Genomic DNA, 21,652 nt, shown 5'->3' on the forward strand with positions numbered 1-21,652 from the left:
CATTCTTATACTTCCTTAGCAATCATAGGAAGATCAGGTGCGATCTTTTTTTGAACAAAAGTACTGTTTACCTCCGCATTCAAGATACATCAGAATATGTATATTTTGTGAATATTCATTTTCAATATTTTGAGGAGAGAGTGAATACTCTCTTATTCTCAATTCTCATGTCTAATTTATTTTGGCATTCTTTGAAAATAGACATAGAGCAATCCGAAACGTCTTCATATATGTATTCAATGATTTGGGACTAAAACTATGGTTTTATAATAATCATAATTTTTGATAATCAATAATATTTTTAATAATAATTAATCCCCGGGTTCGAATCCAGCTGCTGACCCTTAGATTTTCTCTTCCTAGGAGCTTCTTACAGCTCACTGTCCGGTGATGGACAGTGTTGTCTGTAACGAGAGAACACTGTCTAGAGGCCAGTGCACCAAGAAAAAAGCTTTTGGCGCCAATAACCTTAGATGTTGACGCGCCTTAAATCATTAAAAAAATTAATAATAATAATTAATAATGATTTATAATAATCAATATTTATGCTCTATATAAAAGTTATGTTTTCACGTAATGTTAAGGAATAACACCAAACTTTCGACGATTATGAATACATAATTATTGAATAAGTTATCTGCCCCATTTAGGTTATTATTTAGCCTAAGTCGTCGCATTAATTACTCACTACCTGGTATTGTTATCATTGCGGTTATATGGGTCCCGTTTCCATTTAGCTTTACAGTGCCAATTAGGCAACAGGCTGACACAGATAATAACAAGTAGATTATTAAACAATAATTATTCATTTCTCTATTGTAATTTAATTTAGTCCCCCTAATTTTACTTATAGTAAAATACTGGAATAATTAGCTGTCCTAAATATATGCATATCTTATTTACTTTATATTACATATATACAACATTGTGGGAAGAACACCTAGATGGAGAATGTAATTGAAGAAAACTATATTATTTGCGATAAAGCCAAATAATTATTACCTATTATTATAAACGTTTGACTACTTCATAAAATAACAATTACTTTAATCGAAGAATAAACTTAAACCGACGATTTTTATTTAAAAATAAAAATAAATAAATAATTAATGTATGTTGGTGTAAGCATTTTTTTAAAAAAGGTTTTGAATTTTTTAGCCTCATAATTTTTTATAACGTTTTTCTTTTTAACCTGTAATTAATAGTTTGATTATTATAAATAACTAGATATTACAGTCAATCTACAGTGCTAATTGAACATATATTTTGTAGACGAAAATGGCCAGCATAAGGGTCTGTGATATCTAATAAATTCTAAAAAATAACTTATTAATGAAAATTAATGCAGTAGAATTACTTAAATATTAATGAAGTATTAATGAAATGTTGGGTACTCGCTGATTTGTGTACCTTTTGGCGTTTAATCAACCCTTATACTTAACATTTTAAACTGTAAGTTTTTGTTAAGGATCTATTCAATAGTTGAACTATTGTTACAGTTTGGATCACCTGACCAGCATTCGATTCGTATGGAATTTAAATAATGGTTTTATTCCTTGGGCTTAATTCGTAATTAAACTGTTTAAATTTAATGAATTTATTAGTTACAGACTAGAAGTGGTGGCTTCGGGGTATGTAATTCAATATTTACTTTCTTTAATGAAATCTAAGTTTATTAGGTATAAATACTTTTATAGTTGATGCTAATCTAATTCCTTTTTATGAAGAGCATGTTCCAACAGGTAAAAGTTTGTTATTAACCGTTTAGCAGCCATACATTTGCTGTTCAGTTGTCGCAATTAGTAGTTCTGTTTGATGCTGACGAGAAATGACGAGAACTTGTGCTTTTTCATATTGCTTATAAAACTGAGTTAAGAACTATTGGAAAAAAAGAAGCGAAATTTATCAATTTGTGTGTATGTGAGCGTACTGCACGTCCATGTGTGGGACATAAAAACGGAAATAAGTGCGTGGAAATTTAACAATTGGTTTAAGTGTCATGATGGTAATAACCATTTCGACAAATCAAGTCAACCGGATATACCACTTCATAGAGCTGGATAATTCGATTGTTGGTATTTTTGGAGGACTGGCGACATTTGCTGATTATGTCTATAAGCTTACCGGTTCTCTTGGTGTCAAATAGCAAATTTGGATGCGATTTTTCGTTATTGTTAATGTTAGTAGTTTAGGTATAAGTAGTTGTCCCTCAAAATATTAAAATAATATTTTTATTATCATTGATTGGTAACTTCTCAAAAGAGACCTCGTTATTTCTGCGTTCCACTTGAAATAATAATAAAAAATATCATATTTAGGACTAAATCTGTATGTAATTTGAAATAAGAATTATTTTAAAATAATATCCATCAGTAAATAAACACTATAAACATGTATTTATAGTAGCTGATTGGCCTGTTGGTAAGTTTCGAAGAGTAACCATCCACGCAGTGATTGCATTTTAACTCACTGATTGTGGGAAGCATCAGTCCCTTTACATGGGCTTCAACGCTGACCAATTTTGGGAAATCATTCTAAACTGGACTTTAGGTACTCTAAACCAAAACAGGACAGAGTTCACGCCATGAGAGGAATAAATTTAAGAAAGTTAAGGAACACAATTGCCCCCATTATGCTGCTGTTTTTCCTTATCTATATACGGAGATAAAGCGGACAGATTATCAACGCATCTGAGAAGCATAGTTTAGATGAGAAGGAATGTCTGAAAAAAAAATTTATTAAGAACAGTGTGTGTGGATCGATAATCTGGAATAAGGGGAGCAAAGATTCTAATTATAAACGAAATAACCTATAGTCCTAGCGAGACAAGTATAATTTAACCAGTTGATTTTATTCAACAGGGATTTTTTTGGAAATATTTCTAAATTTCTTGACGATACTTATCAGGAAATTATCAGTAAGTAAGTAGTTACGATTAAATTTCTTGAACCCAATATTACTATTCCCATCTTCTGCCTAATTTTGTACATATAGTATTTGCTACATTTTCAGATATTAATGGCACCCTCTAGGAATATCTGAGTTACATCGTACAACGGAAACAACCCTAAAAAGAGAAAAACAGGTACGAATTCTGTTTATGTTAATGGAGATCATTTCCGCTCAGATTCTTAGCCAGAGGTAGGTTGGTAGAAGCATTACTCGGGTCCTGTATTAAACCATTTTACATAAAAATAGCGGAGCCTTTCTACGCTCACACATTTTTGTGATAGGTCATGCAAACTCTATGTGTTTTTTTTTTTTTTTGTTTTTTTTTATCGAAGGTAGGTGAAACGCTTTATGCGCGAAGTGTGGGACTCCCGGGTGGCTACCCACTAAAACACCTCCTCTAACTGCGGAACACTGGCCCGGAACTGTTCAGCACACTACTTCAGGCCAGGTCTTTATAGGCCTTAAAGGCCCTCTCCTATTTCTTTCTATACATCTAAATACCCTTTTTTCTCTTGAAGAAGCGAGTGTACAAAGCTTGACACACTGTTCCAGGTCTCCTCTTGGCCTATCATCTTATCGATGATAGAGTCCGGACAGAAATCCTCTATCTTTTGTACCAGCTGGTCACGCTGAGTAGCCCATTGACTACACACAAAAAATGTGTGGGAAGCGTCATCAACCACCTCTGGACAGAAGAGGCAGCACGGAGAGGCCACCTTTCCCATCCTATGGAGATACGACCTAAAATATCCATGTCCACTCAAGAACTGGGTGAGATAAAAGTTAACCTCCCCAGACCGCCTCTCCAGCCATGGTCTTACATGCTTAATGAGTTTCGAAGTCCATCTCCCTCTGGACTCCTGTTCCCAGGCTACCTGCCAATTCTGCAGGGTACGATCCCTTTCTTCCTTACGGACTGCTGCTTTTCTGAGCTCTTCGTTCCGTAGGTATATAGCCCTCCTCTCTTTGGCTAATAAATGGATTGGTATCACTCCTGCAATTACCAGAATAGCTGGACCCGATACAGTACGGTATGCTGAAGCGATCCGTAAGGCACTCAGTCTTTGGACATGACCGATCCGCTTCCTGATGTCATAAAGTATTAATTATATTTTATATTATGTTCTAGATGAGTTACACAGAATCGATCACCAGTTGAATCTTTCAATTAAATTCTTTAAGCAAGTCAGTCTTCAACCCATTCTTCGGCTTAAAATAAGGTGTTAAAATAGTGTTCAACTAAGATAAACAGTTCAATAAATGTTCTACAATCTGCTGTCCAATTTATTGATGTCTACCCTCCTTAAATTTAATTTTTAGATCTAAAAAGTGCATTCTTATACTTCCTTAGCAATCATAGGAAGATCAGGTGCGATCTTTTTTTGAACAAAAGTACTGTTTACCTCCGCATTCAAGATACATCAGAATATGTATATTTTGTGAATATTCATTTTCAATATTTCATGGAGAGAGTCAATTCTCTCTTATTCTCAATTCTCATGTCTAATTAATTTTGGCATTCTTTGAAAATAGACATAGAGCAATCCGAATTGTCTTTATGTACGAGTATGTTCATTGATTTGGGACTAAAACTATGGTTTTATAATAATCATAATTTTTGATAATCAATAATATTTTTAATAATAATTAATCCCCGGGTTCGAATCCAGCTGCTGACCCTTAGATTTTCTCTTCCTAGGAGCTTCTTACAGCTCACTGTCCGGTGATGGACAGTGTTGTCTGTAACGAGAGAACAAGGTCCGGAGGTCGGCAGTGCACTGGAAAAAGCTCCGGGCGCCAATAACCTTAGCTGTTGGCGCGCCTTAAATTATTTAAAAAAAAAAAAATTATCAAGTGTAATATCGAAGGGAGTAACAACTCCCTTTTTGGAACAAGTTCTCCTGAAGGTTTATTTTCGTACATTCCCGTAGGGTGCAGAAGGATGGATGCAGAAGGTTTCACACACACCAACCAGTGGGGAAGACAGTAAATTTATTAGGTTCCACTGCGGAAAATATCAATCCAAAAAGGAATATTTGTATACCTGTATCATACTTATGTTATTTTTAATTTTTTTTTTTATCATAATTTATCATAATTGTTTATGTCCCTTCGCTTATGTCATTTCCTTGTTAGATAACAGGGACGATAACCGTATGACAATCATGAAGACTTCAAAATAAAGTATTTATTATTGACTTGTTTGCATGTTTGATTAATCACAGCCTAATTAAACTATAAATATGACGTTAACAGCTGCGGGGCGCCACAAACCTTCAAGTTTTACCTTACTGTATCCCAGCCCATCATGAATTACTCAATAACAATCATATTGTTAATGTTTCTATGCTCAACTGGGTGTTCATCACAGCGTGTAAGTATTTTAAAAAGAATTTTGTAACTTTTTCTTTTACCAATTTAAAAGAGGACGTACTTGAAATTGTGTTGAAAAGAGTTTGGTCTTCGGAAGTATCTTGTTAGTTCAATATAAAAAGAACAAAAATCTGTCGTAGACATCAGAAAAACATCTCTCCTAAGACCACTAAGGGTAGTTCTAAGAGAGAAGACCCAGGGCCAGATATAACCATGACTGACGTAACTGGATGAGATGGATATTTCAACCACCCCGTCTCCAAAATTTTGATGCCCACCTAGGCTTACTAGAAGAATCCCACGGTAAATGAGGAGGAATACACCTCCTTTCCTATTAGTAAGGACAAACTCCGCTTCAACCACTGGTAACTTCGCACGATACTTAGGGGAAACTCACAACGCGTTTGCAGGAACAGCTACTCACGAGAGCGCCTTGTTCCTCGGAGGCTTCTAATCCACTCAGTTCAGAGAAAAGCTCCTCACAACTCCTCACTTCTAATCTTCAATCGTCCACTCAGATAAAAGATTAGATTTTTCTATTTTTGAACATATACAAAAGGCATGTCCAAATCCAAATAGCTGCATTCCTTTCAATAATATAAAGTAAACATATTTTTAACTGACTGAACTTCACTGAACTTTATTACCCCGACCATGGAACTACTCACTTCAGTTCGAAGACTTCAGTGCGCCAGTTCGCCTCAGTAAGTTGTCTTATGCTATAAAAGATGAAGTTGCATTTACGTTTATGTTCATGAAAGTATGTTAAATTTAACTTGTTATCGCTGTTATTGTTTTGTTTGTTCGTAAGTAATTACTTTGTTTTTATAAGTTATAATCAATTATTACCAATCAATCTATTCAATAATTGAACTATTGTTACAGTTTGGATCACCTGACCCGCAATCGGTTCGTATGGAATTTAAATAATGCTTTTACAACTTGGGCTTAATTCTTATTTAATCTATTTAAATTCAATTAATTTATTGATTACAGAATGAAGGCGATGGCCAAGACGTATGTAATTCCATATTTATTTTCTTTAATGAAATCTAAGTTTATAAAGTTTTATCTAAGTTTAGATATAAATGCTTTTATAGTTGATGATACTCAAATTACCTTTTATGAAGAGCATGTTCAAACAGGTAAAAGTTGTTATTAAGCGTTCAGTAGCCACTACATTTATTGTTCATTAGTCGAAATTCGAAGTAGTTCCGTTGTATGCTGACGAGAAATGACGAGAACTTGTGCTTTTTCATATTGCTTATAACAGAGTTAAGAAAAGAGGTATTTACAAATTTCTGTGTATGTGAGTGCACGTCTGCAGGTCAATGTGGGTGACATAAAAACGGAAACAAAGCGGACAGATTAAAGCGTATCTAAGAAGCATAGTTTAGATGAGTAAGAATGTCTGAAATGCAAATCTATTTAGAACAGAGTTAGTAGTTCGATATTCTGGAATAAGGGGAAGAAAAAGATTCTAATTAAACACGAAATTCTAATTAAAGCACCTATCGTATAGGTAAGACTAATATGATCCTAAACATTTTAGGGATTTCTAGGAGAGATTGGCAAAGATATTGGTGACACTGATCGGAGATTTAGCTACATAATTGGCAGTAAGTAATCAGTTACAGATTGGATGTTTTTTCATTATTATTATTACTAAATCCTGGTATTTGTAACACTTCCAGATATTACTGGCACCCATAAAAATATCTGAGTTACATCGTTTAACCGACACAACACCAAACGAACAGGTACGAGTTATGTTCACTTTAAATGGAGATCTTAATGTTTTTTAGAGTATATAAATATTATTATTTATTACAAATATTTTTAACATAAAATCACGAAACGATATAAAGTGTTAGTTTATGTTCTAGGTGAGTTTACAAGGAATCGATCATCAGTTGAACTTTTAAATTAAATCGGGCGTCAATCTTCATACCATCCGCTGTCCCACTAAAAATGGTCTTAAAATTGTATTTTACTATGATAAATAAATGAGATAAAATTAAATACAAAATTTTGAGATATTTTTTAGACCTGGAAAAGAAAACAGGTGTTCATTTTAAGACCGCTCAAATGCATTTCATGCTTAAACAGTTAATCTGAGCAAAAAATGGTAGAGGTTAAATTTGTTGCCCGTCACCAGAATATGTAACTTGATTTTAGATTCCTGCTCGCATACGCGGTCGACGCGCGACCAAAAGTGAGGGAGATATTAAGAAAAATACTAGCTTTACTGCCTTGGCGATATTTTTAGTAGAAAGGGGATGAAAAAATACACAAAAATGACCAATCGCGTGCTCTTCTTTCTCTTTGATAACAAGTTAAAAAATTGAAATATGATTAATAAATACCAGATTTTGAAATGGCCTAGCACCTTTAATTTTGAAGATATCGTATTGCGGATTCCGGTTTCTTTCATAACTTATACTCTTTAAAACTGTGTATATGAAAATGGGGGTCAACTGCAAACCCTCACTTTTGGTCGCGCATCAGCCGCGTATGCGAGCAGGAATCTAAAATCAAGTCACATTTTCTGAAACTAGAGGTGACGGGCAACAAATTTTTTCCTCTACCATGTTTTGCTCAGATTAACCGTTTAAGCATGAAATGCATTTGAGCCGTCTTAAAATGAACACCCTGTATACAGGGTGTTCAGCATAAGACTACGGTAACTTCGGGAGGCGTTTCTGGGCATCATTTGCAACAAAAAATTCCATATAAACTATGGCTCGATTCGGCTCCATTTTATAGATATTTTTAATTTTATGTTTTTTCAAGGTGTTACTACTTTTTAGCAAACAGTTGTCTATATTTCTAAAACTATTAAAGCTACAGCTATTTTAATAAGCTCATTAGAAAGAAGGTTAAATTTCCTTTTAAATAAGCTAATTTGTATTCCAAAATAATAATACAAAGTATTTCAAATTGTGGCCCAAACATAAAAAATAGCAAGTTTCTAATTTTTTCCAAAAACTTTGACTTCATTTTTCTCAAAAACATTTCATATGAAAAAACCGTGCACTATTCAGGAAAAACATCTACATACGATCACCTTTCGAACGGTATACAATAATTAGGGTTATGTTAAAAATTGATGCAGAAATCTGTGATTAATTGCAAAAAAGTAGGCCTCAAAACAGCGTCAGCATTATGAAAGGAATTCACCTACCGTAAGAATATAACTGATCAGAATCATCAAATCCAGTACGATTTTTTGCAAACGTGTAATTTAATAATTAATTAATTTAAGAACTATATTCAAAAAAAAAAAATTTACATTATAAATAGTAAAATAAAATAAAAAGAAGAAAAATGAATATGATGTTAAATGAGTGTTAGGTACCAATTTCGAAAGAAAGGATTTTCGTTTAACGAGTTTAGATCTGTGTGTTATTCTTTAGTTAATTAAAGAAATATGCCAAATAATGTGAATAAATCATCATTTTGAACTACTCAATAAAATTTTGGAATTTACGGGTTGTGAAGAGCTAATGAATAAGCCAAGAACTTATTACTCGCTCTGATCCCCAAATTAAATAATAGTGGATGGAATACTTCACCGGACCGCCTGTACACCTCCAAGATCGGCTTAGCATTCGGATCACCCTATCAGGAAAACATCTAGCATCCACTATTCCCATCTACGAAACCGTAGATGCATAACATGTCGCGATATTCAATATTCGAATACGCTGGCATAATGATAGCAAAATGACAACGAAATATCTAATGAAAATGTAGACTTTAAACTATCTTTTCTTCTTCTTGTATTTATTTGTTTTTAAAAGCCGTATTAGGATAAAACATATCAGTTTTTAACTTTGAGATTAGAGCGATAAGTAAGTTCCTTTGATAATGCCGACACTGTTTTGAGGCCTACTTTTTTGCAATTAATCACAGATTTCTGCATCAATTTTTAACATAACCCCAATTATTGTATACCGTTCGAAAGGTGATCGTATGTAGATGTTTTTCCTGAATAGTGCACGGTTTTTTCATATAAAATGTTTTTGAGAAAAATGAAGTCAAAGTTTTTGGAAAAAATTAGAAACTTGCTATTTCTTATGTTTGGGCCACAATTTGAAATACTTTGTATTATTATTTTGGAATACAAATTAGCTTATTTAAAAGGAAAGTTAACCTTCTTTCTAATGAGCTTATTAAAATAGCTGTAGCTTTAATAGTTTTAGAAATATAGACAACTGTTTGCTAAAAAGTAGTAACACCTTGAAAAAACATAAAATTAAAAATATCTATAAAACGGAGCCGAATCGAGCCATAGTTTATATGAAATTTTTTGTTGCAAATGATGCCCAGAATTGCCTCCCGAAGTTACCGTAGTCTTATGCTGAACACCCTGTATAGGTAGGTACCTATTTTATACCTTAGATTTTTTTTTGGCGATACCTAATGGTAATTAAGAATTAACTTATGCCATCTGAAAGCATGAACTTAAAGCAATGATAAGCTATTTAAGAATCAAGATTACTCACTCAGCCTATGTTTATTTTGAGCTTCTCTCATGGAATCCCAGTGCAGTAGCTGATACCACGAAGCACCTTGCAGCTCGGACCTGGGAAAGCCTAAATGCCATTCTCCGCTAAGTAACAAAAACAGAGAGAGAGAAAAAATATGCTGTATTATAAAGTTACTTCAACATTATGAAAAATCATAAACAAATAAATGATAAATATTTTTATTTTAAATGTTATTAAATGCGTAGATTGCAATGAGGAGGAGGATTTCAAACATATAATCATAGATATGTCCACGTTATGTGGTAGAAAGGAAACGAAATGTTTGACGACTTATACAGGTATTTAGATGCACTATTTTGCTACGAAGACATATTATTCTCCACCAACATCTATGTGCTTAAATCTGTAGCAGAGCTAGCTAAGAAATATGAATATATTTAAAAGTTATAGCCGATTAGAATGAATGGAAGAAAATGATTAGAGAAGGATTACGTGATTTTAATTTCGGTTAAGCTATAATGATGGCAGGAATATAGAGTACTGATCCATCCATTAGCTGTAAGTTTGTATGTAAATAGTTGTGTATAGTAGAGGGATGGATGTGTGAAGCGAATGTATTTATAAGTAAGAATGGAGAGTGAGTGATATTCTAGTGATAAGCACCTAGACGATGCTGGCTGTACGGCGAAAGCCAAAGCCAAAAAAAGTAAAAAAAAATGATATTAAATGATTAAATGAAATCTGTGCTATAATAAGCGTGTTGGCGCTACAAATAACAATGATAGAAGTGATTGGTAGATACAGACGAGTGGAGAAGTTACTCAGTGGAGTTACACTCCAAAACATTAGACTATTAGTCCACTTTTTTTCACTTGAGAGGAGATCAAGAAGGCCACTAGTCTTTTAAGGCGTGTTGTCCGGGTTGTCAGGAAGAGTTCTTGAAGAAAGATTTTGGAGCTAGAGGATTTTACGTGTGACTGTAGGTTGAAATGGAGTTTCCTGTATTGTGTTTTGAGCTATTTGTGTGGTGCCAAAAGGAATGTTAAGGTCAGTGTGTATAGCCCAGGTTGGGAGACATAAAATGGAGCGTTTACTTATAGTACTAAGTATTTTAGATTGATTTGAGATTGAATCCTTTGGAGATTGGAGCGTTTGGTTGAACCCCACAGCTCTATTCCATACGCCCAGATGGATTTCAATTTGGAAGTATAAATCAGTCTTTTGTTGTCCGGAGAGTTTTGATCTATCGTCTAAGAGTCTTTTAAGTAGTTTTAAGCAGACTGTTTAGTTCTGCTATTTTAAGTCCTGTGTGTGTGTGGGGAGGGATTGTTAATATAGAATTAAAATGTACAAGTACTGAAGTTATGTGCATTTACTTGGAGACTGCTAAACTAATGTAGTAATGCAATGTTAAAGTATGAAAGGAGAGACCTTTTAATAATCTTATTGTAACTTTGGAAAGTGGGAGCCTTAGTCGAGAGAGACAGAGAGAGAGAGAAGGATTCTCTCTGAAGAACGCTGGAATTGTTACCAAAGCCGTTGGAACTTTACGCTGAACCCTTTAAAGAGCACAAAGGTCACCGCTTTTGTAACTCCACAGCGTTTGGAGTAGAATATCACTTTCTCGCTCTAAAATGTTTCCCCATCTCTTTCTGACCCTCACTTATTGGCAAATCAGTCCATCTCATAATTTATAATACAACCAGCCATTTAGCACTATAACCTTTCTTTACCTGATTATATATTATATGAAAATTCCCTCCCTCTAAAGTAGTATTATATAACACCTAATTCTTTTATATTATATTTATTTAAAAGTAATATAAATTTAAAGTGTTAAATTTTTTTTAAGCAAAATGACCTCAGTTTGAACACTCATCTGACTTCCTATGACCACAATTCAAAGAGTTCTTTTTCATTTTTCTCATTTCTCAATTACTTTCTTCCTGTTCATTGTGAACACAAACTCAGGAAAAACAAAAAAATGTGGATGCGTCATGGACCACGGCCGTGTGTTGTACGTAAATACTTTTATGTAACGGGTTATATTTTTTATATAAAATATTTTTATTTATGTATTCAGGAGGAAACAATGTGTCTTCATAATCGACATTTCGAACACAATCTATGCCTATACAGTCCGTTGTCGATGTAGAAGCTATTTCATCATCCACTTGCATAAAATTTCAACCGCCCCAGCTGCAGATGTACTGACACCGTCGTCGTTGATCCGCTCGGCCGCATTCATTCTTTTACGTTCCTAGACACAGCTTGACTCGGTCATCTAGTGTTTTATTATTACCATTCGATTGTTCTTGAGAAGCCCTTTCCAACCGTATACGATTTTTGTATTTGGTTTTGGCTTTTCGACGCGTATAGGCCGACATTATATATTTTTGATAATATTTTTTTTATTCTACCACCTTATTATATTCACTGTTACTATTTTACACTAATGTTTTTATACAATCGATAGATTGTGACGACAGCTGACGATTAAAACTTAAACGAACATCGTAGCTTCTCCGAGTCAAAAGTTATACTAATTACAAATCTCGATACGTAGCAAAATGATCTCAAAATGGCGGCGCTTCCCCCTTCCGTTACAGTCCTCGCTTATCGTAATGAATTCTTTGATCCTTTAGCTATCCAGTGGTCTAATTTAATTTTGGATGTAGACGATAGATTCGAAACTATAATGCCAAACTGTATCCCCCTATTTTGTTATCATTAGGTTTTTTGGATTGCCTCCGTATGATAGCAAATTTAAAGACGTATTCACGTCAAAAACACTTTATATGTATGTAGTTAATGTATATTAAATGTTTGTCTATGTGACTCGGCGGTGAAGGTAAGTCGGATAGTTAAGGCGGATGTAACTGAGTTGGATTTGATGATGTCTTGCCTTGAACTTTATAGTTTTGAAGGGTGGTTCTTTTGTAATGGACCAGACAGGCTGAGAATCCGTTACATAACATACCGGAAACAAAGATCGTACATAACAGGCAGAAATTTTGGGCGAAAGATTAATAGATAGAGACAAAAAAAAATGTCATTCAATTTATTATTTTATTTGGCCTCAAGATTGTTTTTCTGTTTGTTAAGCTTAAATAAAAGTCAAATTTAAATCAAGATGATTCTAAGATTATTCAAATGCTCATCCTCACGCGACCAAAGAAGTTAATATCAGAGAATAAAAGTAGGAAATCACTAGCATTATACGCAAATAAACATGAGTTTAGGCAATTTAATAGAACCGGTTTGTAACTCCAATTTCTTGAGCAATTTGATGTTTCCCAAATTTCAACATTCAATATCTCCGTTTCTCATGTTTCCTTTCAAGATAATATTTATGCCCATTGTACGAGATGTGGCTATTAAATGACGAGACTGATGCTGCTATAGAAGAACTATGCATGTGCCAAATCCTAACGACCTACAGCTGTGCTGCGTAAAGCCTTCTCTTTCGATTGCAGCGTCTCACGTGTGTTTGTAGAGAAATCTTTCTGACCGGAACCTGACTGGTTTGTGTAAGAGGTGTTAGTTTCCGTTTTGCCGAAAACATGATACTCCACATGTAAAGTAGAGCTACGAATTGTCATATGAAACTGGATAAAACCGCTACTAAAACTTATCTTTTATTAAAAGAAGTTTATGGCGATGAATGTTTATCAAGTGCGCAAGTTTTTGAGTGGTTCAAACGTTTCCAAGATGGCCGAGAAGACGTCGGAGATTATGACCGCACGGGTCGCCCTTCCACGTCCAAAACGGATGAAAATATCGATTATAATTAATCAACATTGGCTTGCTCAACTCCGTGAAAGAGTAAGGAAAAATGGCCCCGATTTGTGGAAGAACAAGTCATGGGTTCTTCTCCATCAAGACAACCGGCGCTGGCTCACACTGCATAGACGACGTTTCTAGCTAAGTACAACATCACAGTTTTAGGCTATCCGCCTTATTCGCCTGACCTGCCACCCCATGTGACTTTTTTATCTGTTCCCCAAAGTCAAATCGGCATTAAAAGAAACAGGATTTCAGTCCGTTGAAGCTATGAAAGAAAAAGCGGCTGACGCGTCATGCAGGAGCTCACAGAAAAAGACATCTAGCACTGTTTCAAACAATGGTAAATTCGCATGGAGCGTTGTAGGGATAGGGGAGTGGTGTATATTGAAGGTGATAATAACTAAATATGTATAAATTTAAAATAAAATGTTTTATAGCAATAGTCTCGTTATTTAATAGCCTCACTTTACTAGATATTTACTAGATATATGCATTTAGTTGATTTAGATCGTCGCTTATAAATCTAAAGGGACTGATCTCTAATTGCTGATCAATTGTTTTTCTTTTTTTTTTAAATGTTCTTGTAAGAAAATTGATAAAGTGTAAGTAAGATGTAGTGGAAACGCTACAACAAAATCGGACGCTTTTTTCAATTTAACTAGATATCCCACTAAGAATTTTATTGATATCCAGGACAGGATTGTTTTACATCTTTTTATTGTGATGTTACAGGTCTATTAAAGTTGTACCTCCCTCTGGGAATATATCGTCCTTTGGGACCATCCTGGATAGAGCTGTCTGTACACAGCTTCAATAAATTTATAACTTTGTGATTTACTGAAATAAATTGGTGATACATAGTTTATGATTTGAGAATAGACTATGGTTTTTTGCAAAGTTAAAGATTAATGATAAGAGATAAAATGCTGTTAGTAAAGAGGATTTTATAACTTGACACTTGTTGATTACCCTGTGGGGATCCCCAGTTGTCTGTAAAGTTGTACACTCGTTGCAATAAGAAAAGATTAGCGAGCAACGTCAGTACTTAAACTCTGTTTGAACTTAATTTACTTTACCAGTATCTCTTTAATTGCTCAGAAAAATGGAGATGATCGTTTTGCATCAACGTTAAGTTCAGCCCGGTTATCAAGCCTAATATAACCTTTATTGGCAATTTTATCAGAGGGTTGTTCTGAAGCAGAACCTTTTACCACCTTTGAAGATTCCTTCTCATACATGGTAAGAAAATGTATTTCCGGTAAGACACAATGGTAGAGTACTTACCTTTTGTTTGAAACAAGTAAACACACTCACTGATGTCCAAACTGACAACATTCTCCCCTCCATTTAAAACCATAATGTCATAACTAAAGCTTTAACTTCTGACTCATCATTGCCTCATTTAATCAGCTTTATTAATATGCGATAATAAATCAGCTGGTAGCTATCCAATATATTAACGAACAATAAGTAAATAAAAGACAATAAGCAGTACTAGTTATGGCGATGAATATTCCATGTTTTTAGTATTATATATAAAACAAACAATCGCACACGATACATGTAAGAAAGTACACGTAAATCGTGACAAAAAATCTATTTTTAATTCAGTAATTGTATTTTTTTGTATCACAGTATAAAAAAAATGAATAGAAGAGACGTTAAAACAAAAGGTAGTTAAAAATTTCATCTATATCACGACATTTTGATAAATTCCGATCACGTGATGATGCTGGCAGATACGAATATTACAAATGGCAGTGATTTTCGCGGATTGAGACAGAAAATCAGCTTTTAGTGAATGCCTTGTGTTTAGTATATCATAATATCGGGATGAATCATAGTGAATCAAAATATGAAGTTGCGACTTCAACCGGAAGTGGTGGATCCGGATATCACGTTAATAGAAATTGAAATACAAATACGTATTATTTAGTTGGTATTACCGTGCATTGGTAGGGAAAATGTAGAGTAGAGAGCTCATTTCCGGAGCCAAATGTTCCAAAAAATAAAAAAAAGCTTCTTGCAAGTTTATGTCGCTAGCGGTTGTTTGAGAAGAACATTTAGCAAAACCATAAGCTTTGAATTTATTAAACAGTGGTTGCATACGGGTCTTTAAATTAAGTTGATTGCGATATGCTGCTGCAGCTTTGAGATAAAAAAAATTCTAAGTAAAATAATCGTTAAGGAATAAACAACCTCTTCTAAGGGATGACCCATAATCCTTTATTAAAGGATTGCAAAAAGATATACGGTGGAATGGTTAGAAGATCTAGTACAAACAGAAATCAGTAACTATTTTAGTTTAAGTGCTTAGGAAAAAACCCCAAGAAGGAAGTGAAACAAGCGGAAAGAAAGGTGGTTGTATGAGGGGGAGAAAGATAAGAAAAGTATCAAGAACAGGAAGAGGAATTTGGAGGACCCCTTTGTTGCACTCTTGGAGACTATAGAGACCTCCCAAAATTGCATTTCCGGCGGAAAAATCAATGAAGAAAATTTAAAACGATCCTATTTAAAGCTTTTAGAATGTGCGCACTGTACTAACTTTAGTAATGCCAATTTCTTTAGGCGAGTTTTACGTCCAACTAACAATTAGATTTGGTGAACGGTATACTAACTTGAATAGAGTAAGTTATCAAGAGAAAGGTTGAAAGGCGCCACGGTAGCTGAGCGGTTATAGGCTAGACCCGCAAAGCTAAGATGTATTGTTGGTTTAATGGGTTCGATTCCCCCTGGTCTAGGGTCTTGGATTTTATTTAATGGTTAATATGAAAAATTTACAGTAAAGTATATTTGGCGGTTATAGGCTAGACCCGCAAAGCTAAGATGTATTGTTGGTTTAGTGGGTTCGATTTCCCCAGGTCTAGGCCTTGGATTTTATTTAATGGTTAATATGAGAAATTTATAGTAAAGTAAGTTAGGCGGTTATAGGCTAGACCCGCAAAGCTAAGATGTATTGTTGGTTTAGTGGGTTCGATTCCCCCTGGTCTAGGGTCTTGGATTTTATTTAATGGTTAATATGAGAAATTTACAGTAAAGTACGTTTGTTAGTCGCCTCCGTCCACGACACCTAATTTGGTAGTTGGACAAAAAGACCGCCTACAAAAATAGGCAATTACTTTACTTTACTTATTAAGAGAAAAAAGATAAATACAATTTTAGTCCAAAAAAATTTTGTAACACTCTTTCAACCCTAGGGCTAGGCCATCTTTAAATCTTATACTTACGAACAATTTATTATAATTTGTTTTACACGATGGATGTTAGCTTTAAATGGTTGTCTTTGGTCCTGAATGTTTATAGTGTAATAGTTATCGTTAATAGAATGTTATAGTAAGTAGATATGTTTTGGTGATTGAGGGTCTTTTTTTGGAGCCGCGGCCTTATGGGAGACAGGGTGAGGGAATGCAGGGGGGTACCCCCGCTTCCTCACCCCGGTCCACACTAGGATAGCGCTGTGCGCGTCCGTGCGCGGCCCCCACTCCTAGCACTCCTTATGGCCGAGGTTGTGCGCACACGAGCGTCCGTATGCCGGAGGGTGTGACGTCATACGTCATCTTATCCACACTGATAACACAAAGATTAAGATATATTACACTTATTAAGACTTGGAAATATTTTAACACATTTTAATGTTATTTTTATTACTTATAGAGGATAAATATTAACTTTTTTTAATATTTACCAATAACGAGTGATTTTTGGTGTAAGGTTATGGATAACCTAATGTAACCCCCCCCGTATGTTATTTTTAAATTTATGAGAATATTTTTATCATTAAGAGGATAATCTTAACACTTTTAGCACAATAAACACTTGGAAATATGTTCATAATAATATTTTTAATATACTTACCAATAGCAAGTGAGTATTGGTGTAAGGTTATGGATAACCTAATGTAACCTCACCCCAATTAGAATATTATGTGTGTTTTTGGTGCTTTTAATGTCACCTTAAAGACATTAACTAGGTATCTCACATATGAGAGGTATTGTTAGCATCTTATCACTCATTATGTCACCATTTTAACACAAAATACGACATCTTACTGAGAGAGAGAGACGTAAGATTATGGATAACCTAATGTAACCTCGCCATCCATTATAATGTGTTTTTGGCGCTGTCACCTAAAATAACATTTTAAAGGTTATAATAATAATACATAGGGAATATACATCTTACCATATATATATTAACTAGGAAAGTATGTTGGAAAAGGAAAAAAAAAAAAAGAAAAAATAGTTTTATTTCTTTAATATATATTTATTGTGTTATAATTTCATCATCATATAAAATGTACAAGCATATATATATTTTTTTATGTAAAACTAAAATTATTCACTCTTTTAGACAAATATACTTCAATGTGATTACAATTGTAAATTTCATCTAATTTGGTAATAATATTATAACATAAACTTGAGATATTACAACATTTGCAAGTATCTGGCCCTTCCGTGCATTTAGGATTTGACCAACAACAATTAATATAGTGGAAGTCTTTATAATCACCTTTTTTTACATATGCATGTGATAATGTTTCCAATTCTTGCATATTGTTGTATAAAAGCATAAATTGAATTGCTTGCTCAGGTCCTAAAACACGTTTGTAGAAATCGTGTTGAAATTGGTGATAGAAAGGGTGAGTCATAACCAAATTCCATTCTTCCATTATGTAATTTTTTTCTAGTCACACAGTGTGTTCGTATAAAAAACTGAACTCACAATGGGTGGAAAAAATCTCCTCAGGAGAGTTAAATAAGAACGGAAGTGTGGTTAACCATAAAGTGGTGGGGATATCCATAGTTTATTAATACAATTTTTTTTAAGCACATATCTGTTCAGGTAAAAAATGTTCTACACTAAATAATGGACATTTAATACAGTTAAAACACCAAAATAGTTTATCATATATAATACTTGAAAGAAGATCAATATTGTTTGTATACATACAGGTATAATAACAATTCCAAATAATACCTTTAGGTGGCGGTGTGAGCAAGTTACAACATTTAACACAAAAATTATAATGTGAATTGGTATTAGTGAATAATATATCTCGACCATTATTATTATTATTATTGAAAAGAATGTTTATTTTTCTAAAATAATACATTTTAATGGTTATTTTAATTGATTTAAAGTGATGTAATAATAAAGATGTCTTGTCTGGATAACAATACATTATAGCAATATAATCTGATATTGACATTGGTTTACCAGCATCAAATTCCACATTATCAAAACAATATAAATCTATGAAACATTTTTTATACGTATCTATACAAAAATAAGAGTAAACATTGAATAATTTACATTGGATAGTTGAAGGTATTTCCAATCGGGAAATATCGTTCCTTTTATCTAAATTTAAACATATTTTAATCATACTTGCATCTAAAAGTGATAATGGTTGGAAATACCTCTTATCATCATCGTCAATAGTAAATTTTAAGCAAAGATTAGATATTGTATGCATGGTTAATGGTGCTGTTATTTGTCTAGCTGGTGGTGTCCAAAAGGAAGAGTATGCACACCATCGGATAAAATGAATCGTTTATCATCTAGAAAAGATAAACTCTTCTTATTACATTCATATGTGAACAGGTGGTGAAGTTTGGATTGAATAGTTTTAAAGGAGGAATATAAAACACATTCTTTATTGTGTAAAATATTTAAATAATCGGAAAAAGTGATCCTATTAACACCACTTTTTTTAACACCCTTCGCTTTTTTTATAATACCACGCTTAAATATTTTCAGGCTATACATTTTAGGCCTTAATGCAACCAACTCTTGAATAGGATCACCACCAGTCTCATCGGAAAATTTACCCAACACCTTCTTATTGTGATTTGAGAAAGATTTATGCGTGGGCGGGTAGTTGGAAGTGTCAAAGTGTGTTTTTAATGTAATTAGGTCATCATAAACATCGTTGGTTTCAATTTTATAAATATATGAGTCTGTGTCGGAATAGAGAAGGGTTAATGTTTTAGGAGTATAGTATTTTAACATGACCTGGTAATGGAAATGATACATGTAATGTTTGGAAAGTTCTAAAATGGAAAATCCAACGTAAATGGGCCGATCAAAGTGAATGGACTCTTGTTGCAGATGAACAGCAATAACGTTTTCATTGAAAATTGTACGATCATTAAAGTTGGCCCGTTTGGACAGCTTTAGCAATGCTTGTTCAGATGTGACAATTTTAATGTTTAATCGTTTCCTCTTGTTTTCAATACATTTACCAAAAACAGAGTTGTTCATCAACTTATAGAAATCCTTTTCAAAATCATTTCTAGCCGCCTTTCTAAGGCTCGTGTTGAGTTCTATATAAGGTTTAAGCCAGGGAGATTGATTGAATTTCAACATTCTATGCACCTTTTTAAGAACAACACCCATGGATAGTGCTTGTTTTAAATTTCTATAATGAATCACATAATGGTGTTTATCCTCTAGCGTGGTATAGAGTTTTTTATTTTGATGATGCGGTAGTGGTGGAAACTGGGCGAAATAGTCGTGTAAGTGTGTAGGTATGTGTAGATCAACCTCTAGAATATAGCCAATATCGCTGTTGTCTGGAATGGCGGTTATGTCAAAGTCCTCTCCCCCACCCCCCTCTCCCCCATTGACCCATTCAAACCCGCCGAACGGGAGGTGCTGTATCATTGCGAAGCCGTAAAGATTGTTAACATCTATATAGAGAATATAGTTTGTTGGTTGTGTAGCATCATAGTCGGGTATGTAGGGATTATTGGCTTTAGCATATCTTGTAACACAGGAAGTGATGCCTCCTCTAATACCCGATTCAATCATTAGCAATTTGTCATAGTCCGTTAGAAGATCCAATTTAACTTTTGTACATTTTAAACATGCATCAAATGCTAGGCCAGGTGTTGTGAAATACCAACTTGGATCAATATAGTAGATAGACTCACAAACCTTTCTAAACTGTTCAAATATGTCGCTTAAGAGAATTATATCCGTTGTCAAATACAATTCTGTGTATTCTTTGAGTGTTTCTATATGGAATGTAGACCAAACCTTTTGCGCGTGTTGATAGTCGCTATCGGATATGTGCTCATCGGTTAAATCATTAAAGAAATACTGTTTAGGTGGTAAAGATCGATCGGACATTTTTTCCATACTAGTTAGATAGGTGTATGGATAAACACCTTTTCTAAGTAGTAAAGCCCGCTGCCCATTGTCGGGAAATTGTTTCTCCATTTGTGGATATTCCGTCAAGTTATTTATAAGATGTTCTAAGCTATCCGGTAGAAACTTATATGTATCCAAAAAGCGTAGCCATATGGATGGGCAATCGGAAAACTTTTTCGAAAAACTTATATATTTCTCCTTGGAATTTGGTATTACCTTCACCTCTCCTGGATCAACGCCCAAAGACAAGATAATTGGATGAGCATCATATCCGCTAAGGTTATGAATGTAGACTGGCAGGAAATTGGGCAATTGAAAATTCAAATTGCAGTTTACATGTGCAGCACACACAAATTCCCCCGTAAGATGGTCATGATGATGCGCTTTTTTGTCCAATCTATTGAACACCCCTTCACACATTCCACAATGAGTAGCATTAGCAAAATCCTCACATTGTTGTGTGGTTAGCTCTTTCATGGGAATAATCGTCTTATATAAGACTTCCACATCTTTAACCACTGAATGTAAATATTCCATAAATTTTTCAACCGCATCATCACCAGTATATAGGAAAATGTCCTTTTGTTGATAGTTTGCTAGCGAAGAGACAACCTTAGCCCCAACACTACAGATTTGGTGTTTATGTGTTTGTCTTGACCAGGATGTGGATGAATTTCCGGGTGCGCCGTCTATAGGTAAAAGTAAGGATTCAAAATCTGCATAGATAACTATTGGTATGTGTTGTTTGTGGTGGTAATTTGTAAACTGTAATTGTTCACATGGTAAAGGCATACTAATTCGACACTGTTCGTGTTGATTACAGAATAACTGGTGTGCTTTTAATCGTTCCTCACCTGTTTCCCCATCTACCGTTCTATAATCACGATTAA

The 21,652-nt window shown here is 34.1% G+C and overlaps 1 protein-coding gene across 2 annotated transcripts in view; it reads right to left on the reverse strand.

The window, feature by feature from the left end:
- The window catches only part of dysf (neuronal PAS domain protein dysfusion), a 302,152-nt gene that overhangs the window by 41,204 nt on the left and 239,296 nt on the right, over positions 1 to 21,652 (reverse strand). For both annotated transcript variants that reach the window (XM_074126429.1, XM_074126428.1), the window contains exon 7: positions 9,834 to 9,940. In XM_074126429.1, the coding sequence (XP_073982530.1) occupies positions 9,834 to 9,940 (107 nt within the window). The remainder of the gene's footprint in view (positions 1 to 9,833; positions 9,941 to 21,652) is intronic.

The sequence above is a fragment of the Rhodnius prolixus genome, unplaced genomic scaffold, assembly GCF_049639745.1.
Source record: "Rhodnius prolixus isolate KJV_2025 unplaced genomic scaffold, Rpr scaffold_3, whole genome shotgun sequence".
Lineage (NCBI taxonomy): Eukaryota > Metazoa > Arthropoda > Insecta > Hemiptera > Reduviidae > Rhodnius > Rhodnius prolixus.